The 21,191-nt window shown below is 36.7% G+C and overlaps 1 protein-coding gene across 3 annotated transcripts; it reads left to right on the forward strand.

The window, feature by feature from the left end:
- Window positions 1-555: 555 nt before the first annotated feature.
- myb (v-myb avian myeloblastosis viral oncogene homolog) lies at window positions 556-10,405 on the forward strand. Of its 3 annotated transcripts, none has more exons than XM_043224489.1 (16): window positions 556-744; window positions 2,590-2,707; window positions 3,241-3,312; window positions 3,982-4,074; window positions 4,492-4,712; window positions 4,794-5,019; window positions 5,139-5,207; window positions 5,539-5,643; window positions 5,940-6,131; window positions 6,231-6,398; window positions 7,124-7,248; window positions 7,427-7,538; window positions 7,957-8,079; window positions 8,361-8,444; window positions 8,546-8,647; window positions 9,014-10,405. In XM_043224489.1, the coding sequence occupies exons 1-16, from the start codon at window positions 722-724 to the stop codon at window positions 9,122-9,124; spliced, it is 1,944 nt and encodes a 647-aa protein (XP_043080424.1). In that variant the 5' UTR covers window positions 556-721; the 3' UTR covers window positions 9,125-10,405. The 3 variants fall into 3 exon arrangements, with proteins under 3 accessions (XP_043080424.1, XP_043080423.1, XP_043080425.1); XM_043224488.1 differs by having other exon boundaries at window positions 557-744; window positions 9,011-10,405; XM_043224490.1 differs by lacking the exon at window positions 6,231-6,398 and having other exon boundaries at window positions 565-744; window positions 9,011-10,405.
- Window positions 10,406-21,191: the final 10,786 nt, after the last annotated feature.

Below are 21,191 nucleotides of genomic sequence, written 5' to 3' on the forward strand. Positions count from 1 at the left end.
AAATGTGATCACGTTTTTAGTATTTACATTTTATGGTGCTTCTACAATGTCAGGTAAAAGTCCCAATAAACTGGGTTTGCAGAAAGCACGTTTTGAAAAAAAAAAATAGTCTGGAATGTATTTATTTGTAATTCTCTCTTCTACTGTTATCTTATCATTTCCAAAAATAAATTAATTTTAATTACAGTTCCCCCCCAGTATTACATCTTTCAGAGGATTCGCGAAATTTCTTTGCGATTCCATCACTCCCTAGAGTACAGCCTCAGTACCGCTGAAACAGCGCTGGGTCGAGGGAGGATGCCCGAGACCCCTCACGCTCTGTTTCCCCCTGTTTGCCAAACTTTCACTCCCACTCAGAGCCCACATTGTCCTCCAAGAAACCCGCTGCCACCCCTCCCTGTCTTTTACCTCGAAAAACACAATATAATTGTTCCAAAAGAACAACAGTGAACGATTAGCGCGGACCTCTCCCTCAAAAGGCGCTCTGATGTCTGAATAGTGGCGCGGCTGTGCGCATGCGCAGAACCCGAGGCGCCAAATTTAGCGGGAGGGAGAGACAGCCCTAGCTTTGTCTGATGGATCTGTTTACAATATCGCACACTCCGTAGAGAGCTTAATATCGGCACTTCCTCCTCGAAGAGGAGCTGACAGCACTCCACTTCAGCACACTTGAGCCGAGCGCACTCACCATCATTTCTCTACCCTCTTCTTGAGCAGCGGGATGGCGAGGAGGCACAGACACAGGTGATTTTTATAACTTACGCATTTTGATGAGAACTTTGATGAGCGCGTGTATTTCCTTTATATTACGAGACGGCGCTCCACGGACACGCGGGGGCATTTCGACTCAAGACTAGCTAGACAGCTCGTGCTGACAGAGTTACATTTACTACATGCATGCTCAGAAGCGGAGCGCTTGCGCTTAGTTGCATTTTTACAAGCGCACGCACCTCTCCGCGGAGTGAGTTAGCTGTTTCTTCTGGTTACGCGGAGCCGCGCTGAACAGGTGGATGGCATGTGCGCTGTCCGCTCGCGCCAGCGCGGTGGCGTCGCGCTCGTGTTCATTTAAATTCTCATTCATTCACCTGCGCTTGCGAGTCCGCCGGACAGGTCACGGTGTGATCCGGTACTTCCCCAAAAAAACGCACACTCGTTATGATTCAGAAACAATGGACGAGAGGCGCGATGTCAGCGGCGACGTAACGTTAGTGTGACTGAAAAATAGCGGGCGATTGCAGACGCGTCTCATGTTCGCGTGTAATTTTTTTTTTTACTGTTCGCCAATTTTTTTTCATGGAGATAGTCCAGCGTTATAACGTTTGGATTAATTTTGAGATTATATGTAAGCCGGATGGCTTATATTCACTGAGTTTTCTAAATCCGCTTTACAGTTGTCGGATTTGGAATAACTAGTATTATAGTCTTAAAGGGATAGTTTGTCCCCAACCCCCCGCCAAAAAATGAAACGCTGTCATCGTTTACTCTATTTCGTGCAGTTCCAAACTGTCCTAACTTTAGTTTTTTCGTCGGGCGAATGAAGGAGACTTAGGGAGCGCGTGAGCATCTGACAGCTCGCTGTCATTCTACGTGATATTTCTGTTTGACAAGATGAAAAAAGAAAATAGCTCAACGAGGGTGTTTCACTCTCCTTTAAGTATGTTTTTCGTGTTTTAGGGCAATCGTGCATGTGTTTTAATGATAAATGCAGATGTTTTTAACAAGCTCAGACAATAGGTTGAAAACGAGGCGTTTGTTGTATTGGTCACATGAGATGATAATGGTAAACTGATGGGGTTTTTTTTTTAAATCCTCTGAATACAGTTTCAGCCACAGCTAGACTATTTTGACAAATATTTAAATTCACGCGTACAGTTAGTCAGCGACCCTCCGTGCACACTAAAATGAAACTGTGTCTGTTTGACTAGTATTTATTTATTTATCTTTATTTCAGTGAGCTAGGTGCGTTTTGAGTTTTGCATTTCCACTTAAATACTGGTAGTCAAGGAAGTGAGCAATTGTCTTAATCTTTTGTTTTAAGCACTGGCATTAAGGATAAACGTGAGGTTTTAAAAAGTACATAAACACACATACACCTGTGGCACAAAGGCCGGGAGAACATTGTTCTCCACGTCTGCTTGTACTCCATCCTGATTGGCCAGGAGCCGGCCAGGTGAGATGGTTTTGACAGTACCTGTGCAGGTCTGAACACGCTCTCCCCATCATGAAACGGTGCCAGTCCACGCACACGCTCGCTGTTTCTGTGGAAACCAAAAACATCAGAACAGGTTTCTCTGAGCGTGTCCCCCTGCACCCTAACCTGCCGGCTGTACTGGTTCATCAACTCCAGTTTTGTGTTGACTGTGTTATCGCTTAATTTTTCTATAACGCGTATTAGACGTATGGGGGTGAAAGGGTGTTTTTTTTTTACATGCCTCATGTTCATGAGGATCTGCTCCTGTCTTATTTCCTGTCCCCCACTCCCTTATTTCTTTATTTCTTATCCTTCATGTTTGCTTTTGCTGTTTCACTGTTTACCACCCCTCGATACCCTGTTCTCTTTATCTCACAATCTATCCCCCCTCCCTCCAGTGTTTACAGTAGCGACGAAGATGATGATGATGTGGAGATTTATGATCACGACTACGATGGTCCTCATGCCAAGACAGGAAAACGCCACCTCGGCAAGACACGCTGGACCCGTGAGGAGGTATGCTAAACTGTTGTCTGCCGTTGTTTTGAGTGTTATTTTATGTTTTGTTCAACCCTCTGATCCGTACTTAAAAAACAAATACAATAAAGATCCATATATGTTAAATATCTTTATTATTACTAATGAATAATTACAAATTATGATTATTAATTATTTTATTAATTTTAATAAAATACAAAAAATAAATAGTAAAAACATTCAAGCATTTTTATATGTATGCATTTATATTTAATTACCTTTATATATAATTCAAAGTGGGTTTCGCACTCACTAAGTTTCAGTTTTTTGCACCTTGTTGATATTTATATTGGAGTCTTTTGGAGTGTTTTTGATGATTTTGTATCCTGTGTATTCAGTATCAAATTGAACACGATGTATTTACATTTAGTTTGACTGATAACCCTTTATTTTTCACGTTGCATATGTATTTATTGTTTAATGTAAACTGTATTTAATTATTGCTCATTTAACCATGCGTTATAATTATTTGATTATGTATGCAATACTACAGTGTTTTTAATTTTTTACAGGATGAGAAGTTGAAGAGGCTGGTAGAGCATCATGGCTCTGAAGACTGGAAAGTCATTGCCAGCTTTCTGCCTGTGAGTGTGTGTTTGTGTCTATGATTGTTCAAGTGTGCGTCCATGTATGCAGCTTGTGTGTTTAGGCTTTAGGGGGTTAGGTTAGGTTATGTTAGGTGTGGTGTTTTATATATGTGCATTTGCATGTGAATAGCCAAAGGATCAGGTACTGAAGAAGTGTGTGCACGTTTTGGAGGATTTTGCATAATTGGGTATTCCTCATTGGTTGGCCTAGTTTGGAACAGAGTCAAATGGGGGGGGTATGGCAGGGTTTCAGAATCCACTGTGCACCTGCATGCACACACGGATGTACAAACACACACACAAATATGCATTCAGGTAGAAACATATGTTCAAATACAAATGCATAACATTTCTCAGGCACAAAAACACATAGTACACATACATCACTATGGTCTATAAATATATGCAGTCAAAAATCATCTACCTCTAGATATAGATTTCTTTGCATCAATTTCAAAACATGAACAAGAATCAGAAACTAAAGCTGTTTCATTTCTGATTCACTCTGTGTGGGGTTTCCGAAACACCTGGGATCTCACACACAGAACATTGAACTCCTATTAAACACAACAATTTACTTTAATTCAAAAGTACACACCACATTGACAATCTAAAATTAGTTTCCATTCTCTATTACCTAACTGTAAATGTGTGTGTGTGTCACAGAATCGCACAGATGTTCAGTGTCAGCATCGATGGCAGAAAGTTCTCAACCCAGAACTTATCAAAGGACCCTGGACTAAAGAAGAAGACCAACGGGTAAGACATCTACAATTTGACACAAAATAACCATACCACAACCAATATGTTACCTCATATAACCAAAATACAGCCACAGTATTGCAGTTGCAAAACCAAATAATCCGCATGCAACCAGGAGAAAGTTTAGGGGGAAAATAAAGATCCATTAAGTGGGTGTTGTGTTGTAATGATTAACTGGAGGGACCAGGTGTTTCTCTATTTATCGTCGTTTTTATGACCCAGCAGAAGTCATTTGCAGGTGTATTTTGCAGATATTCAACATAATACCACTATCTATATCTGTGAGCAATCCTAAAACACTTATGCATTGTTAGTTCCCTTTCTCTGTTGGTTTGTGCTGGGCTGTAATACACCCCCTCTTTCAGCTCTAACCTCCTTTTCCTGCACTTCTAACTTCTTCTCTCTTTTTCTCAGGTGATCGAGTTGGTTCAGAAGTATGGCCCCAAACGTTGGTCTGTAATTGCGAAGCACTTAAAGGGCCGGATTGGGAAGCAATGTAGAGAGCGCTGGCACAACCACTTGAACCCTGAAGTGAAGAAGACCTCCTGGACTGAGGAAGAAGATCAGATCATCTACCAGGCGCATGAGAAACTTGGAAACCGATGGGCCGAGATTGCCAAACTACTTCCGGGCAGGTAAAGAATCGGTACTTGCAAACTATATTCTATGCATTTGCATGCGATAATGACAGTCTAATATTATGTTCTTGTCATCAGAACCGATAATGCAATAAAGAACCACTGGAACTCCACGATGCGGCGGAAAGTCGAGCAGGAAGGCTACCTGCAGCACGCCGCTAAAGTCAGCCCCACTCCGCTAAATAACAGCTACGCTAAATCTCACCTCCTGAACTACAATCAGACAACAACCAATACATCCATGCCCGCCTCTTCCATGAGCAATCAGTATCCATATTACTCACTACTGTCTGACTCACAACGGGTACGAGTAACCTTATCACGCAAATATTTACTTATTAAAATAACAGTATTATTAGCCGTAAAGCTAAAAGAGTGTTTTGTATGAATGCTGTTTGTAATTGATACCTTTTTTATGTTCAGGTGCCATTTCCACTCGCTGTTCAGTTGAACATCATGAACATTCCTCAGCACGGCACAGCTGCTATCCAGGTAACCCAAGAGCAAAATTAAACCCCTTAAATTTGCTTTTAATTTAGCATGGATGCATTAAATTCAAGTAACGGTAAATGCATGTGTGTATCTCATTAGTAGACTAATTCGAACCAGAGTATTTTCAAAAGCCTAAAAAAAAGAGTTGTTTCATTTATTTGTGAATCAAACTACACCTATGCAGTATATGTTTTGTAATGGAATCCAGCCAACAATACCACATTTTACTTTATTTATCTAATTTATTCAGATCAGTATCACAATAGAGGAAAATATAGCAAAAGATTCAGTTTTGTTCACTTTGCACTTTGTTTTGATTCTTCTGATATAGAGACACTACAGCGAAGAGGACCCTGAGAAAGAAAAGAGGGTGAAGGAGATTGAGATGCTCTTGATGTCAACAGAAAACGAGCTGAAGGGACAGCAGGCACTACCAGTAAGTGTGTGTGTGTGTGTGTGTGTGTGTGATTAATTGGAGGAAGCATCTGGGGGTCTATTTCACATTCTAACTGCTTGGCTAAATGATGCAATTGTGCCTTATCACACCACAAGCTCTGTTTAACTCCTTGTGCAACTCCGAACCCCCTCCCAACACTTCACATCATTCAACTCGACAAGTTCCCTTTCTTTCTGAATGTTCTTCCTGCATGCATCCCTCTCTTCATTTTGCTTAATTTCTTTCCTACACCAACAGAGCTTCTCTCTAAATCTTTTTCTCGCCCTCACTCACAGATCTCCATGAACGGCTACGGTGGGTGGAACCGTGGCTCTTTGAAGGACAGCTCAGTTGGTGTGGTGGTTTCAGTCCCGGCTCCATTCCAAGAGCAGGGATGCCTTCCAGAAGAAAGCGCTCATGGCAACACAAACAGCCCAAACAATGACACCAGCTCCTCTTTACCGGAGTTCATTGACGCTATTGATTCGGTAAGAGACCATGAAAGTGCCCTACATTAGATCTAAAAGGAATAGTCAGCTGATAGCCAGCGTAACCCTCGGTGTCCTCACGTCATCTCGTCTTCTCAGGCCCCATCTATCTGGGCCAACATACACTCCGATAGGAGGTTTCCTAAAACGGAGGCTCAGTCCAATCAGGGTTTGCCCGTCCACAGCGATGACAGCAGTGTCCTCACATTTCTTTGCTCTACGCCTAAACATTCAGCCAACAGACACCTGCCTTTTTCTCCCTCTCAGGTAGCCTGAAAATGCTCTGCTATAATTAACTAGTCACCCAATAACTCAATCATTAATTATCTGATCACCCTGAATCAATCTCTTCACACTAATATATATCAATCTGCATTAGTCAACATGCATAGATCTAAAAGTCACATCACCAAACATAACCCATTTCTAGAGTGTTTTTTTAGGGCCATAGTGTGTTATGAAAAATATATTAGTGTATTATACTTTTCTGACACCTTAACTTTTTATCTCTGGCACTATTCATTTTGCTTGTCTTATAACTGGTTGTTTTAGTAAATTAGTTTCCTAGCGGTGTCAAACTACATAGTCAAGACAACATTCCACTTTAATATCAGATATCGTTCGGGTTCATCTCAGTATTGTGCATGAAGAAATGTTGTTGCTTTCTTGATTACTGGGAGGAAATTGAAAGAAATCTCTAATGAACACTTGGTTATTGATGTACGATTTTATGAATTAAATCTGTTTTTTTTTAATCTACATTTATGTTGCACTTCACAATTTTATGCTTAGCAAATATTTGCAGTGTTCTTCATTAAATGTTAGCAATGCTCTGTTCATACAGTACCATAAACACCATAATGCTTTTAGCCTAGAGTCAGTATTGTTAGTCCTATGTGAAACTTTTGAAATCAGATTTATGCTGATTTTGACCCCATTTAGAGGTCCTCCCACACATCTGAATATTGAATATGTGGTTTTCTCTGTTGCAGTTCTTTAATGCATCCGTGAGCCCAGACTCAGACAGTCAAAACTTACCTGTTACACCTTCCCCTGTCTGCTCCCAGAAAGCACTGCAGCAAGACCTTGCTCTTCGGCCTCAGAAGGAAAATGAGCTGTAAGGATCCATTCCAGTATTCTCTGCATTTATAGTTGCATTCTTTATGATCTGATTTCTGAAGTTTAAAATACACACATGAAGCAAATTCACAGATTAAATGTAATTATTTTAAGACTTTATGAAATGAATGTGATTGTAATGAGACACTCACATACATGCGTGTGTTCGGTTTCAGGTTCAGGACCCCGAACCTGAGGCGTTCCATCATGGAGTGCTCTCCTCGCACACCCACTCCATTCAAGTCCACGCTGACAATGCAAGACACCAAATACGGACCATTAAAAAGGGTGAGACAAAATTACATAAATTATATAATAAATAAAAAATAAAACTTTCTAGAATGATTAGTATTTTTGTTTGTTCATATAAGTATGTATTCGTTTGTTATTTTATTATTATATATTTATTATATTAGAATATTTCATGCTATGGAATTCTATACTACTTTATGTAAAATGTAAAATAAAACATTAAAAAAAAGATAATATTTTAAAGATTTTCTAAGGTAACATTATTATTGATTTATATATTATTATTCATTATGGTGTATAGTAGTAGTTAGAGGAAGAAGAAAATGAACATGCACCATTAAATATCCAATAAGTTACAAGACTTTAATATCGGCCAGTAACCGATATGGAACCGATATATTGTTACATATCACCAGTTTGGAATATTTTATTAAAGACTCTGTTCTGGTTCCAGGCCCACAGTCCTTCACTGGACTCTGGAGTGGTTGGTGTTATAAAACAGGAGCCTCAGGAGTGTGAGATCAGCAATGGGGGGGTGCACCTGGACCAGCCCCCCCTAAAGAAGATCAAACAGGAGGTCAGTTTGGGATAATGTAGGCCCCTTCATTTGAATACGTCTCAATGTGATATGCAAATAGCTGAAATGTAAGAGCTTCTTGTCTGTGCGTTGCTATTTGAATTTGTTAGTAATATCTGCGTGTAGTCAAACTTGTCTAATCATTCTGTGTAAGAGCAGGGGTGTAAATTAGACCTTAGGTATTATAAGCAGGAATATAGAAGTAATATACAGTCATTTATTCATGGTGTATTTTGATGCAGTCAATAATGTAAATGTATTTTATGGATTGGGATCTATAGGTGGAGTCAGCTTGTCTGCAGTGGGAGGGGCAAGATCTTCACACCCAGCTGTTCCCATCCAGTGGCTCCACCCATGACATGCCTGTGAGTATTTGGGTATTGCTTGTATACATACATCACGGAAAATGTTTTGTCTCAGGATTGAGTTGATATGTGACGGCTTTTTTTCTCTGCGGGATCTATAGGATTTGTTGACTAGCTCTGTGCTGATGCTTCCAAACGCAGAGAAAACTGAGGACGGACACAAAGCCCAGCTGCCCCGCAGACCCATGGGAAGCCCTATGCAGGTAGCATATCTACTATCAGGATGCCCTATATGTATTCGGACATAAATTTGTATCACAGTAACTGATATGTAACCAACATGCAACATTCGATCATCAGAAGCATCCAAATGCAAGTGATTAAAACTAATGCTATTTAAAAAATTTTTATGAAATGTTTTGCTGTGTTTGATATGTGTTGTTGGTTGGTAAAACTTTATAGCTCATTTTGTAGTAGCACACATTGACTTTATGACTCCAGGTGCTGAATTGCACCATAAAATTGTTAAGTTATGATTTATTAGGCTATGCAAAACCTGATGAATCACCTTCATCTTTTTGACGTTTTCTACTTCTCTCCATCTTTACTTCCTTTCTCTCTCTCAGCAGTTGAGCACATGGGAACAGGTGCTTTGTGGGAAGACGGAAGAGCAGATGATGCCCTCCGAAGCCACGCACAAATACCTCAGCAATTATTCTTCGCCAGCACTGGTCATGTAAAGAGACAGATAGAACGAGACAGAGACAAATATAGAAAGGGAAGAAGAGTGAAAGAAGACAATCATTCTGAAAAGAAGTAAAAGAGGAACACTCTTACGTTTGTGATACATTATTTGGGAGAGGCTAAAAGCCATTTTGTAGACTGCACAGTCGATGTTAGTTGCCAATGTTTAAGCTGTGCCGTCATTTGATTCAAGCAACCAAAGACATTTTTCATGTTGTGTTTTTCTACTTTTTTTAATTTCAATTTAATAATATTGTATTATATATTTTGTATTATATATGGGAAATGAATTCTCTATGTGGGTTCTAATTTTATGGATTTTAATATAAGGAACAATTTGCAGTAATTTATTATTATTTTGTATTAAGAATAATAATTAACTACGATGGGCGCCTTTGCCAGTGTTTGACCCCAGTATTGCTCACTTCTTAATCGCTAAATGTGTGTTAATTGTAAGGAGTGTGTGTCCTCCTAGCATTATCAAAATCACCCAAAACTAGACAAGATTTGTACTCCGTATCTGTGGGTATCCGACAGAACTGCCCTCGCAGAGATTGTATGTATTTCAACCAAATGCCTAACAGCACTGCTATGTATTCCTGGCCAAAACAAACCGTGCCCAATGCCTAAAAATGACTTTGCCAAGTTTGAAAATTCAAGTTTGCCTAATGTAGATTTTAGGTGATATATCTAGTGTACAAAGGTACTCTGCCAGTTTAGTAGTGTTGCCATTTCAAAAGCGTTTGAGATCGAGACCACAATGTCAAGCTTTCATTGTATTAGCACTATTTCAGGGTTTAGATCAACTATGCAGAGATTTCAAAAGAACAAAAAGTGTTTGTTTGTTTTTTTTTTCAGTTTTTATATTTGCTAAATAGGGAAAACAAGGTTTACCAAGCATTTTCAAATCAAGGGTTTAAATGGTCACAACTATGCCTTTGAGATGATAAAACATTTCTTGATCATGTTTTCATAAACACTTTTGTATGTCAATTTGTAATCAGATTTACATTGGTATTTCTCGTTTTTGAAACACTGAAATGATTGTTGCTTTTATACCTAGTCAGCTTGTTTTTGATATTACAATCAGCCTTTGATACTAAGATTGCAGTGTCCAATCAAAAGCATTTAGCAATAACGTTTTTGTTATTCGCTGCCTTTTTGTATTAGCTTCAAGTACAAACACTTTTTTTACACTGATTATGAACTTTTCATACATTTTTTTTATACAAACTTTTATAACTGCCTTGTAAATAAAGTGTGTTTTTGAAAAAATATCTCTGGCTCACTAGTTTCCTTTCACTGTGTTTAAAAAGCGTGTTGCACGGACATCAATATAACCAAAATAAAAATACTTTCAGCATTTGAAGCCAATTTTTGGTAACAATTTATTTTGATAGTCCACTTTAGACATGCTACTAACTAATTCTCATCAATTTGCAACTACATGACTTCTAGCTTTTAGACTGTTAAGGTAGGTTTAGTGGAATAAGTTGACATGTACTTGCAATGTTTCCGATAGTTAGAATGCAGTGGGCCCTTCACAGCAAAGTGGTAGTGGCTATTAAGCAGACAGTGTACTAATACTCTAATGACTGCTAGTTGACATGTAGTTACAAAGTTGCTTACTGTTAGAGGAATGTCTAAAGTGGACTCTCAAAATAAATTGTTACCAAAAACTGGCTGTAACCCAATTTAACCCAAAATAAAGTGTAACCCAATTTTATAATTTAATCAAATTATTTTAATGATGCTAAGTGCTATATTGTGGCCTACTTGAGGCAACGTGTATCTGTTTAGACCACTCTAAGTATGATGGATAATTTTGACTTTCTCTCGAAACAACACCAGACAGCACATAAGTGAAGGCAGCCATTTTCCATTGAACCATCTCACCAGGTGCCGTACTCAGTATTTGCTCAAACACTTGTGGCAGTCAGATAACTATAATTGTGTAGTATTCAAATGGTTCTGTATGGCTTGTAACATAGGAAAGACGTGATAAAGACTGAATATGAATGGAGAGAATCTGGAATGACTATTAACTCTCTATCAGGGTTTGTAGTAGAAGATATGCAAATGCCACCAACTGTATTCTCCCAGGCTATCTTAGGAATGCTTTCCCTGAATGCCAACACACACCATCACACACACATTAGACCACATTAGATACACATTCTATTTGTTCATATGGGTGTGTTGTCTGTTTTTGAGGGTGAATTTGAGATCTTTAAGCAAAGTGTTTTGTAGAGAGCTGTCAGTCCCCCAGGGCTTCACACTGATGGAAACACTTTTCAGCTCGAGCCCTAACAGATGCTCCCCCACTCTGTGTGTGTGTCGGTGTGGGTGAGAAAATAAAGTTACAAAAATGAACATTATGGGTTGTATACTAGCATTGTAACATGTATATCTGCATGTTTGTGGTGTAGAAACTGTCCTCGAGTCTCTTGAGGATATTGCTTTTCCTGTGTGGCTGTTGAAAGCGGAGGCCCCGATCAAGCCAGGGCCTAAATTTGCAGCTGCCCAGCTCTCACATCATCCTGACCACCTGCTCGCTGGCCTCCCCACACCCACATTTTACCCAAAAACAAACCAGAGGTGCCAAATATACACGGATACGCTGCTAGAGAAGAGCTATGGGGCTATTCATGGTTCAGTACACTAGAATAATATCACAACTTTTCACCCACACATAACGTCGATGTGCTGTAAGAAAGACATGAGTGTTCAAAACAGGGTGGATTTCTGACAGAAAAAAAGATGATGATTTAAGTCAAACATGAATTACACAGTGCCTTATTATTTTCAACCATTCAAAACATTTTTTGTTAAAATGCTACACATTTGAAGAGGATGCCCGAAAGAGGAAAGGGAGGAAAAACGAGGGGCAGATGAGAGGAGAAAAAGAGAATTATCGTCTAAAGAGTTTTGCTACTGTGTCAGCTGATGTTCTTTTGTGCAAGCATCTGTTCACTAAATGTGTGTGTGTGTGTGTGTACATGAGTGCTGTGGGTTACAGGAACGGAAGGGCCTGTCAATGAAGAGACATGAGCAGACTTTCAGAACAGGAGCACAGCCCCCCAAAACCCCACACACCTGCTCTCTGTCTGAGAGAGAGAGAGAGAGACAGAGAGAGAGAAAGAGAGAGAGAAAGAAAGAAAGAAAGAAAGAAAGAAAGAAAGAAAGTAAGAAAGAAAAAGAAAGAAGTAAATATGGTGGTGGTGCTAGTGGGGGGTGTATCACCACCCCAAAGTGACACCAAAAAACAAAAACACAGGTGCAGAGAGTTCCTTCCACTCATACACACACACATACACACACACACACACACGCACACACACACACACACACACACACACACACACACCCTCTGAGCGTGACCTTTGTGTTGGAAACAGTGTGTGGAACGTTTCCGAGCTCAGTAATGACATCATGTATGTCGCTTTAGCCATCCAATCAGAACTGAGGGTACGAATTATACAAGGGGCTTGGAAGGGAGGATCTGACCCCCATAACCAACATTTTTTAAAAATAAATCATTGGGGGTGTTAATGTAATAAGTATATCATAAAGATTTCTGTTTATATTACACATGAAATGTTTCAACAGCATTTTTCAACTTTGCTTATTACAACATTTAATATAATTTTATATTATATCATATTTTATATTAACAATTATTTTAAAAAGTTATATATTTTATATATGCTGGTCCAAAGTTTTTGGGGTTTCTTTTTTTTTTGCAAGTAATGTTACTTTATTTCCATAATATGATCAAAAATTCAGTAAATGGATCAAAAGTGACTGTAAAGACATTTATTATAAAAGTTACACAGGATTTATTTCAAATAATCACAATTTTTTTTAACTAAGTATAATGGTTTCCAAACAAATATTAAACACCAGAATTGTTTTCAAAATGAATGATAATAAGCTTTGTGTCACCATATATTTCTGAAGGATCACGTGACCTGTTGCTGAAAATTCAGTTACAGAAATAAATAACATTTAAAAATATATACAAATTTCACAGTAGTATTATATACAATTTTTATATACAATATGCAAACTTCACAGTATAATTCTTTTACTGTTTGTTTAATGAATAAATCCCTTGGTAACATAATAAAATGAAACTTTATACAAAAACGTACATACATAAAAATATACCAATCCTAAAACTTTTGAAAATATTACATTAATTACAATTTTAAACATATTATATAAATATATATATATATATATATATATATATATATATATATATATATATATATATATATATATATATATATAATTAAAGTGTATTTTCCACTTACTGAGTACACTACCACTGCATTGACATTTACTTTACATAACTTTACATACATGATTTGTTTTTTATTATTATATTATTAATGTAAAAATTAAAAAACTAAAGTTAGCTTTTTGCTAATAGACCTGAAAACACAATTTGGGTTGTGTGAATGAATCTCAACATATCCTGTATAAATGACTTCACAATAGTTCACCAGGAGTTACATTTACATAAATCAGCATTAATATTACACCACAATGATATCTTAAAGAAAACCCATTCCAGTTCCATCACATATATTATTAAATTACCACTGCTAACAGCCCCAGTGTTGATTTTAAAGGCTCAGTGTCATCAAGGCGGTTTGTGAGATTATGTTTCAGGATGGTCACTGCGGTTAAAGTCAGCTCTGACCAATTTACCTGTCAATGGTTAGTTTACATGATGACACAATCAAAGCAGTCACAAACATGCTCAGGCACCTCAATGCAAACTCCTCCTTCAGTGCGACTGACATACAAAACCACAGACTTTGCGCAGAGCAATTAAAACCTTGCATTCATTTATGACTCCAATTTGAATTGATTTGTATGTTAGTCTATAGGAGACAGGAGCCAGAATAACTCTGGCATTCTTTTATATCTATCGGTTGAGTCAGAGCTCTCTGTGTTCCACAGGGCATCTCTATGTCGCAAGTAGATTGGCACATAAATTCAGTTTGTTCGACCTGTCACAATAAATTATTAGCCGGATGTTGCAGCAGCACCATTTTCCTTATTTTTTTTTACTCTCGCACTCTCTCGCATTCTCTGACTCACTCACACATACACACAAACACACACACACACACACTCACACATGCACATGTACCCACTGGGAAGATTACAATAGGCTTATTTCCTCTGTGGTCAGGCCTAGTAGCCACTCCCCGTTTCACTAGCAGGTACAATTTCTCTGAGCCTCCATGATAAGTCTGTGTGTGTGTGTGTGTGTGTGTGTGTAAGATCTAGAAGACAGACACATAACATTAAACACAAACATCACTTGAAACTATGGAAAAAAAAAAAAAAACAAATCCTGTCTTTTTATGACTACAGTAATGACAAATAATAAAATGATCAAACAAAGTAGGAGGCATAAACACATTTGTCTGTTATTTAAACGTTCCAGTAACATCATCCAAACCACAATACTCATATACCGCATTTGATGCGCAAACAACAGTTTTATGTGGGGAAAAAGAAAAAACATTCTTATCATGGAGATAATCTTGAGCATTACTGACTGTTAAATATGAGAACATTTTAATATGCTTGATGTTGTGACTGTGTGTGTGTGTATTTCTTATATAAAGAGTTCATTTGCAAAAACAAATCAGATAGCTCAGTTTTTAACAATTTACAAAAATATTTTTCAATATTTTTCATTGTGTATTCAATTGCATGCAATATATTTCAATCAAACTGCAGTTGGGATAATTTGATTAGGTTAAAAAGTAGCTAAACACACAGCTAACTAACACAATATATATTAAAAATGCAGTCCATCACCAAACACCAATGACTTGTACATTTACTATATGGACAGATGTATATATATGTATGTATTAGTGCTGGGCAACCATTAATCACAGCATTAATTGCATCAAAAAATGTGTGTACATAATATATATATGTGTGTGTGTGTGTGTGTGTGTGCACTGTGTATATTTGTGTATATAAATACAAGTACATGCATGCATACATTTAAGAAACATATGTTATGTTTACATGATAAATATAATTATTGCCAAATTAATGTGTATTAATAAACAACACAACATGTTTATTAGAGAAAGAACAAATAATTATTTTGTTGCTTCTGAATGATTCGCATCTGAACTGATCTGATTCTTAATCTCTTAAACCCACTGAATCAAAGATCTGCTGGCAAAAAGTATAACAAATTATAGACTTGCTTGAGAGGAGGATGAATCAAACTTACATTCTGCCCATCAGAGGTCATTTAATGTAGTCATATGGACAACTTTTAAGATATTTAATAGTACTTATTAAGCCTTAATGCTCCATTTAACATTCATATGTATGTAAAAGAGGACCAACAGAGTATGCAAAGTTTTCTTTTTTGTTGCAAAAAAAAGAAACAAGGTCATACAGGTTTGGAACAACATGAGAATGAGTAAATGAGTACATTTTCACTTTTGGATGGACTATACTTTCAGTAATCATCATAGCTGATGTTTTTCAAAGTACATTAATTTGACTGAATGATATGATACAAATTATTACCCAAAGTACGTTCAAATTAGCTTTTAAATCAACCTTACCAAATCAATTGGTTAATGGAAGACAAAACACTTTGAATCAGCCTAAAGAATAAATCAGGACATTATTCTTTTCATAACGTGCTTTTATGATGCACATTATAATCCAGGTACTTGATAATAATCGTTCATTATTTAAAGTAACCATTTTCTATTTGAAAATATTTTAAAATGTAATGTATTCCAATGATGCAAAGCTGAATCCTCAGCAATGATGCTTTAGAAATCATTCTAATATGTTGATTTGCAATATTAATTAATATTAATTAAATTCTTAAATTCTAAATTCTTCTACAGGTGCGCACCAGTGCAGCTCAAAACTATTTAAAAGTAAACAGACTCAAACATTTAAAACACACTGTAAATAAAATTATGAAGACACATTGGATCTTTTTGAAAAAAAAATGACAAAAACAGTGGAAATATGAGAAAGACGGAAAATGAAAGAAGTGCAGTGAATTTCTGTCTGTTAAGGTAAAGGTTGAAATGATGAAGCAACACCGTGAGATAAAGAGAAAGCCTTTGCTGATGAGTGTTAACGAAACAAACCAAAACCAAGTCACAAACACACACACAAACACACGGAGGGATTGAGGTGACAGATGGTTTATTAGCGATAGAGGAGAGAACACAGGACCAAACCCCTGCCCAAAACGATCCGCTGGCAGCCAGACACGTGAATTCAGACACACTCTCTCTCGAACTCGGAGAAACATACACAGATTGATCAGATAAAGAGAAAGCGAGAGAAAAGAAAGAGGAGAAAGGGAGGAGGGCTGAGCGAGGGAGTGCTGCACTGATGGTGATTAGCTGAAGAAACTGCCTCTGTTCTCAGATTTGGCCGGTGTTGGCATGCGTTCGTTTGACCGTTCGTTTGTGAGAGTGCAGAAACCTATATAGAGCAGCGTGCCAGTAGCTGATAATCACAGAAAAACAATATTAACTGTACACACTCACACACAAAACAACAGTTCACAGACGAGATGTAGGTCAAAGAGAAAAGCTACAACACAGGACAAAAGTGATGCAAGAACAAGAAGGAAACAGATCGTAAAATCACTGAAATCAGCTAAAATACTAAGCTTACTGCCGTCAAATAGTCATTGCATTTCACTAGCAAATAAGTGATCGTATTAAAAAATCCAGACGTAAAAGTTTTGTTCAATATTGTCAAAGTTTGGAAAACATCATGTCAGAAATATTGTAATTTGAGACACCAACAGTTTACGTACATGAACTCATAAATTATTCAGGTTATTCTACAAAACGGGTGGCATTGTGTCTCCCATGATATGCTTAAAAATAAATTAAATAATGAACAGCTACCAGAACCAGACACTTTTCTACACACACACACACATACATTAAGTATAGCATTATATATATATATATATATATATATATATATATATATATATATATATATATATATATATATATATATATATAGTTTTTATTTGCAAAAACAGATAAAAAGTTAAAAATCATGTTTTTTTTTTTATCATGCTTTTATTGAGCTAGTTATTTTTGGACCCAGTCGAAACAAGCCAACTGCAGTTTGATTGAAATTAATTGGAATGCACAATGAAAAAACATGATTTCTGAGAACTGTTAAAAATGATCTGTCTGTGCAAATTAACTCTTTATAGTAATTTATCTGTTAAAATGATACAAAACTTTGCAAAGCATATTTAAAACCTTATTAAACAATCAAATCACTATTATTAAAATGTTTTGTACTTTTTACGGGGTAACACTGATATCAAATTCATCAGCATCAATCTACTACCATCTTATTATGTCAATATAAAATGAAATTCAGTTTATCAAATTATGAGTTTGCAAAATGGTTTTGCTACTTAGAAAATAAAAACTGCAATATCTAAGATGATTTCCTATTAAAAGGGACAGTACGCTAGTAAAAAAACATTTACACGTACATGAGAAATGTCAGTGTTTTTTTTCTGTACAATGTAAGTCAGTGGGGTCCAGTGTCGTCCTTCAAAAATATCTTCATTTTCATATCAAAGCCAGACTTACACTTCACCCACACTTGTGCACAGAGGGCAAAACTAGAACGACCACTTCTGTTTAAAACTGAAAGCCCAGAGGGGCCTGTTCGGTGACTGCTGGTCCTGCTGAAGATAATGACATGTATTTGTAGTGAATATTTCCTTATGGGACACACATCCATTTTTCTTAAAGCTATTTGAACACATAACAGGCAAAACTGTTATGAAAACAGCAGAAAAGTGAACATGGATGAAGAATGTGCACGTGCGTGTAAATGGGGGGTTGGGGTCGTTTTGTTACTAAAAAGTAAAAAGCAGCCTCTTGCTTCCCGCGCTAAGTCAGACTGTGTATGTGTGTGTTGTGTTCCATTCACCTGGTGAAATAGAGCAGAATGAAAAGACTAAATGGAGCTCATTATTCATCCCGATACACACTCCCGCCACACACACACACACACACGCATACCGTCTGCCCTGAACCCCCAACACCAGGCTGCTGGCCATGCTTTTGTTACCATCTAAATGATCCTGACAGCAAATGAAGCAGCACACACACACACACACACAATTTGGGCCACTCGTCATTGGTCACTGGACATCACCAGCTTGAAATCTCTGAATGTGTCACTCAGTTACAGTCAGTTTCATTTTTTTCCAGTATCTTTATATTTGCAGTGATGCAACTGGTGTAGAATACTGTGAAATGAAAGCGAAAGTTGGTCCGTAAATGACAGTGTGGGTTGGTCACAAGTCTTTCCGGTTTCTCCTCTTCTGTGGTGTTTAGAAGTGAAAACTGATTTTTCCACAGACATGTCCTTTTGTAATACGTGTCATTTCAAACATATTCCCACTTATATTTTAGAATCGTAACATTGCAACAGGAGAATTGAGTCCGGCTGTCATCAATGTGGTGGAAACGTAATGACAGTCATTCATAAAATTCGGAGAATGAATTTCTCTGAATCATTCCTAAAAAACACTATTTTATGAACGTCACATGAATATACGTCAGTTGCATGAATAAGTGCAAACTGGAAGAAATGTGTAAGCATTTACAAGATATGTGTGCATGTATTTTTATACACACACACACACACACACACACACACACACTATATATATATATATATATATATATATATATATATATATATATATATATACACACACACATAAATATATGTATATGTGTGTGTGTAAAGAAAATGGGAAAATAAGAAACTACACTAAGCAATAATAATCACAATCATAATCATAATAAAATTATTATTAAGAGATACAATTTAATACTATTTCCCAAAAACATAAATTAAAAGTAAATCATTTTATTTTATATATACTTTATTTTCAAATACAGAAATTTTAAAACAAATTAACACATTTATTCATAAAGAAATTGGTCCTAAGTTAAAGTAAAATTTTAATTTTTTATTTATTTATTTTATTTTTTTCTATTTACCAAACTAAATGTATTCATATATTATATTATGTAAAAATGCAGATTTTTAAATTAATAACAATTAATATTTTTATATGTAATAAAATAGGAAAGAGTCATTTAAAATCATATTATTCATAATATTCCTGTTTATTATAAGTTTCTATATATGTATATATGTATTCATATATATATAAACCAATCCCAAACGTTTTTAATATCAAGAAGTTAGCAAGACGTTTTATTATTTTTATCAATTGTTTCACTACCTATATTGCATAGATGAGGCCCACTAAGTGAAAAGTTAATTTAAAAAGTCTATTCATCAATGTTGTGTGCAGCAGGGGTGTGTCATGAGTGTGTGTGTGTGTGTGTGTGTGTGTGTGTTAAAGTGTAGTGCAATGCAGTCAGGGGATTCCACAACACCTGCTGAAGCTTTATCACACATTTTATAGTAGTGCATTAAATAGCAGTACCGCTTCAACAAATACACACAAGTACAAAAACAAACAGACAACTCACATGCATCAACTCATGTTATAAGACGCTATCGCCCCTCATCAGGGGGTTTCCAATAGTTTTAAGTATATCTTTGTCTTTGCAGTCACAAGTCAAAATGAAGGATACTAGAAACATTGTGTGTAAACAGTGTATTTTTAGTACATTTAGTACCATAAATGTGTTACATGATCTCAAATAATGTTGCATGCACATACTCAAATATGAGTGCATCATACAAAAGAAAAGAAAAAAGCAGAAGTAGTATATGTGTGCGATTTGCTAGTGGTTAGCGTAAGAGGGCTGGAGTACGAAATGAAAACAACTTGACAAGTCACTTCCCCTACAGACCCACACACACACACAAACACACACAAAACACACACCCCTTCCATAATACCTTTTTAATATCACAGAAATATCCTCTTATGACAGCGGGGGGAGGGACCTGGAGATGTTTTTCATTTGTGTTAGCGAGATTGGGTCAATAGAGCGGAGGAGAGGCTGTTAGCGATGGACAGTGCGAGGATGTGTGAAAAAAGAGCGACAGAAGATGATATAATGGAAAGTGTTAAAAAAATAACGCTGATGATGCTTAGAAGAAATGCAAAAGAGAAGTATGAGGAAAAGAATTATGCTTGCTGTAAAAATTCGAGGTTAATACTTAACACATTTGCACTGTGCCGAAACTATGATGAATAAATGTGGCTGATGTAAAAAAAAGCAAAAATTAAATCATTAAATGGTAATTACATTAAATGTGTGTGTGTGTTTGTATAGAGAGAGATGTGTTAAATAGATTAATTACATTAATAGAATAATAACGTATTATATTAGTTTTATTTATTACAGTAAATATATTTTAGTACATCAAACAGAACAGCTGAAGTGGCACACTATCACTGAACATATTTCTGCAACTTTGCAAGACAAAGGTGGAAAATACGTTTTGAGTTTTCTCATATCCACCCTAAACCACATCGCTATTAAACTGGGAAGCCACCACTCTGGGTTCCCCTTCAGACACAAATGTATGCATGCACGCACACGCGCACACACACACACACACACACACTCAGAGAGAGAGAGAGAGAGAGAGAGAGAGAGAGAGAGAGAGAGAGAGAGAGCTAGGCATTATCAGAGCAGAGCACTTGGGTAATGTGTCATCAGAAGCACTTGGGTTTCAGACAGACCTAAGCAAAGATAACAGAGACAAAAACCACAGAGACACACACAGAGAAAGAGAGAGAAAGTGGATAGGATTGAAAAAAAGTAGAAGCACAGAAGGTCAGAGAGATAAGAGATGTTTTTGTTTGTTGTTTAATGGATACAAAGTTAGGACAACATATCAGTAAGAAACAATCTTCATATCATAAATAAGGCAAGAATACTTGAATATCTAAAAAAAAAAAAAAAAAAAAATCACCTGCAGATATAAAACCAAACTATTAAATATGCAATTAAAAATTATAAGCCATCATTTTTTTCTACTAAA

Source organism: Puntigrus tetrazona, chromosome 23 (genome assembly GCF_018831695.1).
Source record: "Puntigrus tetrazona isolate hp1 chromosome 23, ASM1883169v1, whole genome shotgun sequence".
Lineage (NCBI taxonomy): Eukaryota > Metazoa > Chordata > Actinopteri > Cypriniformes > Cyprinidae > Puntigrus > Puntigrus tetrazona.

What these genes read in the sequence shown, in the direction of transcription:
- myb (XM_043224488.1), top strand. Translation starts at nt 722, where the DNA reads ATGGCGAGGAGGCACAGACACAG. An exon ending in TGCCTTTTTCTCCCTCTCAG is followed by an intron (nt 6,399 to 7,123) that starts GTAGCCTGAAAA and finishes TCTCTGTTGCAG; the next exon opens with TTCTTTAATGCATCCGTGAG. An exon ending in AATACGGACCATTAAAAAGG is followed by an intron (nt 7,539 to 7,956) that starts GTGAGACAAAAT and finishes TTCTGGTTCCAG; the next exon opens with GCCCACAGTCCTTCACTGGA.